Source organism: Gracilinanus agilis, chromosome 3 (assembly GCF_016433145.1).
Source record: "Gracilinanus agilis isolate LMUSP501 chromosome 3, AgileGrace, whole genome shotgun sequence".
Taxonomy (NCBI): domain Eukaryota; kingdom Metazoa; phylum Chordata; class Mammalia; order Didelphimorphia; family Didelphidae; genus Gracilinanus; species Gracilinanus agilis.
In genome coordinates this window covers 654,183,593-654,191,432 of record NC_058132.1, presented here as the reverse complement: position 1 = coordinate 654,191,432, position 7,840 = coordinate 654,183,593, and the positions used below count along the sequence as shown (strand labels likewise).

General features: G+C 39.3%; 1 protein-coding gene across 1 annotated transcript in view; it reads right to left on the bottom strand.

Annotated features, from left to right (window-relative positions):
* Positions 1–7,840, bottom strand: part of MME (membrane metalloendopeptidase) — a 139,158-nt gene that overhangs the window by 78,483 nt on the left and 52,835 nt on the right. The window contains 4 exon segments of the mRNA XM_044670911.1: positions 464–529; positions 5,562–5,680; positions 5,798–5,893; positions 6,013–6,093. Coding sequence (XP_044526846.1) covers positions 464–529; positions 5,562–5,680; positions 5,798–5,893; positions 6,013–6,093 — 362 coding nt within the window.

Here is a 7,840-nt window from a genome sequence, read left to right as displayed (position 1 = left end):
GGAAGGAAGAAAGAAAGGAGTGGTGAAGCTTGATTTCTTTGCGTTTAGTTATGGAGGTTACCTTTTGAATGTATTGACTGTTAAAGACTTTCTGTTGTCTGTTCTACAGAATCCACTGGAGAATCAGCATACAAGAAAAAACTATTCTGGGCCCCAATTTTTCCAATATAGATTTAAATTCATAGCATTTATATAGGGACTTTAACGTTTACAAAGTGCTTCATATATCTTATCTCAGATGATCCGTATGAATCTGGGAAATAGATGCTCTTATTATCATCCCCATTTTACAGATGAGGAAACTGAGGCAGACGGAATTTAAGTGGCTTGCCCAGGATGGTACAGATCAGAAGTGTTGCTCAGGTTGGCCTAATTCCAAATGCAGCACTCCATCCACTGTGTCACCCTCACTGCCACATTCGTGTAAGATTTACTTTATGAATACAAGAATACATATATTTACCTCCTTATATATGCCGGTGCATTCATAGTAGTCACGTGATGGCAGGCCAAGTCGAGGCTGATCAATCTATTAAAAAATACATAAAAACAAACCATTTAAATACTATTGGACACCACATTTTTAAAAACCCTTCCTTAGGGGAAAGTAAAAACATGAATCATGCAACCACGGAAAATTTTTCCAAACTAAATAAATAAATGAATAAAATTATTCCCAGTCAAAAAAATAAAAAATAAAAATAAAAAAAATAAAAAGCCCTTCTTTTCTATCATAGGATCAATACTGTATAATGGCTCCAAGGAAGAAGAGTAGTAAAGCCTAGGTAATGAAGGTTAAGTGACTTGTCTATGTCACACATCTAGGACGTGTCTGAGGTAAGATTTGAATTTAGAACCTCCTTTCTCCAGACCTGGTTATCAATTCACTGAGCCACCCAGCTGTCCCCCAGACTCTCCATTTTCATAAAAGCATCCTTGCCTGTCTTTGGGCATCTTTCTTTCTTTTTGTCTTTAACAGACATTTTCTCCTCAAAGAAATGAGGAGAAATGAGAAACAAATTTTGGCTTGATGTCATAGGTTTATAGGGTTGAAACTGGAAGGGACTTTTAGAGATCATTTTGTCTAACTCCTCCACTTTACAGATGGATAAATTGAGGTTTATAAGAAGATAAAAAGAGAGATTGATTGCCCGGGACTTGAACACAAATCCTCTGACTCTATAGCTGCCCCAAGGCATGATGGGCACCCTCAGGAGATAAAGAATTTCTGTTCACTCTTGTGCACATCCCAGGCATGCCTCTCAGGGCATTTATTTTTCACTTAGAGGCTGGACCAGATGACCTCTTTTGTTCTTTGCCACTTTAGAATTCAGTGATTCTATGTCAATGTGGCACTGGAACAGTCCAAGGTGGTCAATTACTGAATCATGGCTCCATATTGGAAGCTGCCATGGAACCACTCATCCAACCTCTACCTGAAAAAGGATCCCTGCTGCAACAAACCCAGTCATCACCACCCTGGTTTTGTCTAACATCCTCTAATGACAGAAAACCCAGGACCTTCCAAGGCAACCTCTTCTACCACTGGAGAGCTCAAAGGTTTAGGAAACTTTTCCCTGCCTAGAGCCCAAATCCATCTCTCGATGGCTTCCACCCCACATTTCTTCCAATCCTACCCTTTGAGGCTAAGCAGAACAAGTCTAATTGCTCATCCACATGACAGCCATTTAAATACTTGAAAACTGCCATCACATACCTCACATTTATAAATAATACTACAGGTACCTTTGGGGCACTTGGATGGCGCAGTGGATAGAGAGCTGGGCTCAGAATCAAGAAAACATCTTTATGAGTTCAAATCTCTCCTCAAACACTTATTAGCTGTGTGACCCTGGGCAAGTTAACTCAATTTTTCTCAGTTTCCTCATCTATAAAATGAGTTGGAGAAAGAAATGGCAAACTACTCCAGTATGATTTGCCTAGAAAATCCCAAATGGGGTGGCAAAGAGTCAGACTCGACTGAGACAACTCAGCAACAAAAATCTCTGGAGCCCAGGGAAGGACTAAATTGTTTTAGATGGTCTGAAAAGATAAGCATGGTGCCTCTCGTCTTGCTTGGGGTTGAGTATTGAGATTCGGGGGGGAGGGGGGGAATGGCAATGGAAATCTTTGGGGAGAGCCCTCTAAGGTTACTTCTACGGTGAAAAGAAAGAAATGGGAACTGCCTCTTTCTTTTCTGGCCATCATTCCTTGGGTTCAGGCTGTGGTACCCTAACAAGAGAGTGGAGGAAGCAGCTAATCCCCTACATGGCCCTAAACTGGATGAGCCCCCATTACTCTTAAGCTAAATACTGCTGTCATGATCTGATACAATCAAAAATATCACCTAGGTTGGCTTTGACCTGTCTTCCTAGGGTAAAGTGTAGAACTAGAGAAAACAAGTCCACTGATTGTGATCAAATTAGAATTCTTATGATCACTGCCCCAACTCAGCCCAGAGCCTACATTTTCTAGGCAGAGATGATGGTGGGGACTTACCAGGAGACCTTGTAGAAGGCCTGCCCATGTGAGATTTTCCAAGTTTCACCCACTAAGGTCCTATATGCCTACCCTCTCAAAGTGCCCAAAAAGGGCTCTCCCTTTAGAACCACAACAAAAAAAAAAAGAGTATTTGGGAGAGGAAATTGTTGGGGAAAATATCATGAGTTCATCAACTTTAGAGCTGGATGGAACTGTAGACATCATGATGTCCAATTCCTTTCCTCCTTCCCATTTTACTGATGAGAAAATTGGTAGCCAGAGAAGGGAAGATGTTTCTAGAGCAAACCAGTGGCAGAAATGGGATTCCAACCCACATCTTCTGAATCCACACCCTAGGCTCCTTCTGCTATTCTGACATTTGTTCCCAAGGAGGGCCATTGCTAGAAATGAAACTTCTATTCCCTCTACCATAATCCATGGGGTCAGTCATATAGACTACATAATAACTATTTGGGTTTGGAAAAAGGGTCAAGAAACTAGAATGTATTCTACCCAGAAGCATTTATGGAGTATCTACTAAGTACCAATTATTGCCCAAAGTTCTGGGCATATGAATGGCAAGTGAGATAGTATATTCTTTTTTTTTTTTTTTAAACCCTCACCTTCCATCTTGGAGTCAATACTATGTACTGGCTCCAAGGCAGAAGAGTGGTAAGGGTGGGCAATGGGGGTCAAGTGACTTGTCCCAGGTCATATAGCTAGGGAGTGGCTGAGGCCAGATTTGAATCCAGGATCTCCTTCCTGTCTCTAGGCCTGGCTCTCAATCCACTGAGCCACCTAGCTGCCCCTTGAGATAATTTTTTAAAGTACTTAGCACAGTGCCTGGCACATTTTAGGTGCTTAATAAATGTTTCCCTCCTTCCTGACTGCCTGTCTTCCTTTCTTCTTTCCTTCCTTCCCTCTTTCCTTTCCTTAGTATATTCTTGATCTCAAGAAGATCACAATTTTCTAGAACAAGGGTTTTTAGCCTTATTCTAGCTATATGAAGTTTATCAAGTTCATGGACTTTGATGCTAATATGAACCAGAGATTTGCCACAGGTTTTTTTTTTTTTTTAAACTCTCATCTTCTGTCTTGGAATCAATACTAAGTGTTGGTACCAAAGCAGAAGAGCAGTAAGGGCTGGGCAATGGGGTAAAGTGACTTGACAAGGGTCACTCAGCTAGGAAGTATGAGACCATATTTTAACCCAGGACCTTTCATCTCTAGGTCTGTCTTTCTATCCACTGAGCTACCTAGCTGCTCCTACCACAGGAGTTTTTCATCAGGCCTCCATGGATAGATTTAAAGGGCTCAGTGAATTTTGACAGGAAACAAAAATATCTTCATTTTCACTAACTGCTGTCTGAAATTATAATTTCCTGAAATTTAAAAACCTATAATACAAATAGATTAGATAGATAGATAGATAGATAGATAAATAGATAGATAGATAGATGGATAGATGATAGATAGATAGATAGATGGATAGATATATTTGATGTTTATTCTGAGATTGGGTCCCAGATTTACAAAAAAAAAATTTTACAAAATCAAGAACCTCTAGACTAGAGAAATCCAATTTTCACATAGAAGTAACTCTATGACGTACAGAAAAAAAAACTTATCAATTTGTAAAGGGAGGCAAGAAAGAGATGGGATAATCAGGATTGCCTTTTTAAAATGGTAGTTGAGGTGAGCCTTAAAGGAAGAAGAGAGAGAGAAGAAAGAAAATTCTAGGCACAAAGGGTAGACTGTGAAAAGGCATGGAGGTGGGAGCTAAAGTGTAGGAGAATAGGCAGTAGGTGAATCTGGCCGTTGGAGAGACCACAGGACAATGCATGATTAGCCTGGCAAGATGCTGAAGGGCTCTCGACCAGGACCCCAGAATGTTTTCTTTCACTCTGTTTCTAAATCATCAATACAAAACCCTTTCTGAAGTTTTTAGACTTGACTTAAATGCTCTCAAGAAAAGAGGATTTGGGGGCAGCTGGGTAGCTCAGTGGATTGAGAATTAGGCCTAGAGACGGGAGGTCCTAGGTTCAAATCCAGCCTCAGATACTTCCTAGCTGTGTGACCCTGGGCAAGTCACTTGACCCCCATTACCCACCCTTTACCACTCTTCCACCTATGAGCCAATACACAGAAGATAAGGGTTTAAAAAAAAAAAGAAAAGAGGATTTTCCAGTGGAACTGCTCATTGGCTATGGGAGAGGGGTGGGAGGAGGGAAGAGAAAGAACACGAATCATGGAACCATGGAAAAATATTCTAAATCAATTAAATAAAAAATTTCAAATAAAAAAAATAAATAAAAATAAATAAAAGGAAGAAAAGAAAGGAGGGTTTTGCATCTTATATCTGCAGTTCATGATTTCCAAGAGTAGTGGGCCAGGGTACAATATTCAATCATTTACAGCACTACCATGTGACATTTTGGTTGCATGATTCAAAGGATCCTGAAGCTTTTTCTTTGGACGGAGGAAAAATTGGGTTCCAAATTCCTTTGGAAAGGACCCTTAGTTGTTCTCATCTTTACTTATGAAAAGGAACCTGTGCTTTAAGAGCTTATCGACTAATTTCACCATTCTTTCTGGCCCAGAATTCCTTTACTTTCTGTGATTAGCATTAAAAACCTTGGGGAGGCCAGGGCGTGGAGGAAATGTATGTGAAATAAATGATTAGGGGGCAGCTAGGGGGATCAGTGGATTGAGATTCAGGAGTTCATATCTGGTCTCAGAAGCTTCCTAGCTGAGTCATTTAACTCCTATTGCCTAGCCCTTATCATTCCTCTACTTTGGAACCAATATGCAGTATTGATTCTAAGTCAGAAGATAAGGCTTAAAAAGCCACCCCATAAAATAAATGACCGAAGAAACTTTTCTCGTGGGAATCCCCAGCATTCCAGACCAGATATGGATTTTATGAGGGCCTTGCTCACAAAATACAAATGAACAAATACCGTATTTCTAGAAAGCAATGAGATCATTCTAGAAAGCAATGAGATCACTGTCAGCTTTATGACAGTCTAAGGAAAGCTTTAGACCATGCCAATGGGGGGGTGGGGTGGGGGAGGACTTACATGAATAATATGATTTGTGGAGTTCTTATCATCTGTGCCAATAAAAAAATTGATCAGGACTTTTTTCCCAAATTTAGAGTTCAAATCCGCAATGGATTTTTCAGCTGTCCAAGAAGCACCTGTGGGGATGAAAGGCAAAGTTAGGTTTGTAAAGACATGTATGAGGAAAATGGAAGCAAATGGGAAATGATTTTTGAATTTGGTAACAAATACATGTTGCATGCCAATCTCCTTACCATATACGGTTTCCCAGTTGTCCATTGTAACTGGCCAATCCTGGATCTCTGGCAAGAGTTTTAGCAAGGGTTCACCACCTCTGCTGTCAATGGCAGCTTTGAGAAATGGGAAAGAGAAAAGGAAGTCCAGAGGAAACCAGTGAATAATTTTGTCCCAAAGTATACCCAGCTCTGAATAAAATCCAGGAACTAACGGTCACAGGAAGGACACTTACATTCATTAATACAGGATCTGTACAATGTTTTGGCTTTCTGTACTGCTACTATATCTTCAGTTTTTGGCTCTTGAAGAACATCTGAAAGAGGACATTTAAATAGACATCAGTGCTCATCCCCAACCTCTAGGCATTTGCATCGGCTGTTGCCATGACTTTGCCTCTGCCTCCTCGGACCCCAAGCACCCTTCAAAGTTCAGCTTAAGGGTCATCTCTTCTAAGAGAACTTTCTAGGTTCTCCCAGGTGTTAGTGTTCCCAGATATTATTTTACATTCATTTTATATATATTTGACATCATTTACATGTGTACCTGGTTCCTCCCAGTAGAAGGTAAGTTCCTTGAGGGCAGGGATAGTTTTTTCTATTTATATCACCTGAACCAAGCCTAGCATGCCTTATAGGCACAAAATAAATGCTATTTGAATTGAATTGAACTCAATTTTATAACTATATTAGATATTCTCCCCAGATTCAATTTACACCTTGTCTTTGAAGACCCAGACTTTTCTCCTTCAGCTGAGGTCTAGGAGGAACCTCTTTCAAAATCAAGAGGACCAAGTAAATATGTATGGGTGTAGGCATTGAAACAAACCCATTGTATCTTAATCTGCTTTGACAATGGTTGTTTCCCATGAAGATTAAGTCAAAACAAGCCTAAAGAAAAATGGAAAGGATCCCCAAATGCCAAGTGGATTTGTCTCAGGACAGTTGGACTCAATCAAACACCAAGGACTTATTTTTGAAGCACCTGAGTCAGTGCCTGACCCCTGAGTCAGAGAAACAAAGACAAAAATGGAAACAATCTCCATACTCAAGAAGCTGACATTCTCTCAGGGGAATGAGAGTGTTGAGTGGACTGAGTCAGGAAGACCCAGGATCAAATCGGGTCCTTTTGATGACCACGAATTAGAGCAGAGTTGTCTATCTGTATCGTGGAGGGACTTTACACATTAGTACTTCCCCATCTGATAAAATCATAGATCTGGACTGCCAAAAAAAAAAATCCCTCACAATCTTTAAAGATCATCTTCATTTGTCACTTGTATTATAATATGAAATTATGATATAAAGTACGTGAATATATGCATTATGCTTTAATGTGAAATTACAATGTATTATGAATATACACATCATATTATGATATGAACTTACAGCATGTAGGAATATATAAATAAATGAGTGTATTGATTCTATTCTAAAATATAACCATATTATAACATAAGTTTACATAACATGAAACCATATAATACACGCGTGAACATAGAATATACAACTGCATTATAATAAACGAATATTTACATAATAATGAAGTTATGACATAATTATCATGCAAAACTATACTGTAAAGGAATATGCACATTACATTATACTATTGTCATAATATAATGTATGTGAGCACATAATTATGTTATAATAAATGGATACATGTTATTACATATAACATGGAATTATAATACATACTATATAATATAATAATTCATATTTATAGTGATATGATTGATCCTTGTTAAGGAATTGCTTGTTGAGGTCACCAAATGTAAAAACTTATTCTTTTACAAAATAACCTTTCGGGAGAGAAAAATGGGGGCCCATGGATATGCCAAGTTGTTGAACAATGGAAAGAACCTTATTTGTGGAATCAGAGGATCTGGGGTGTGAATTCAGCCTGGGGATGCTCAATGCCGATGAGACCTCGGACATATCATTCGATTTCCCCGGGCCTCTGTTTCTTCATCTGCAAAACTGTGGGAGCTGGACTTGGTGGCCTCTGAGATATGGGCTGAGGATATAGATTTCAGTACCAATATGATTCTCTCTTAATTCAAA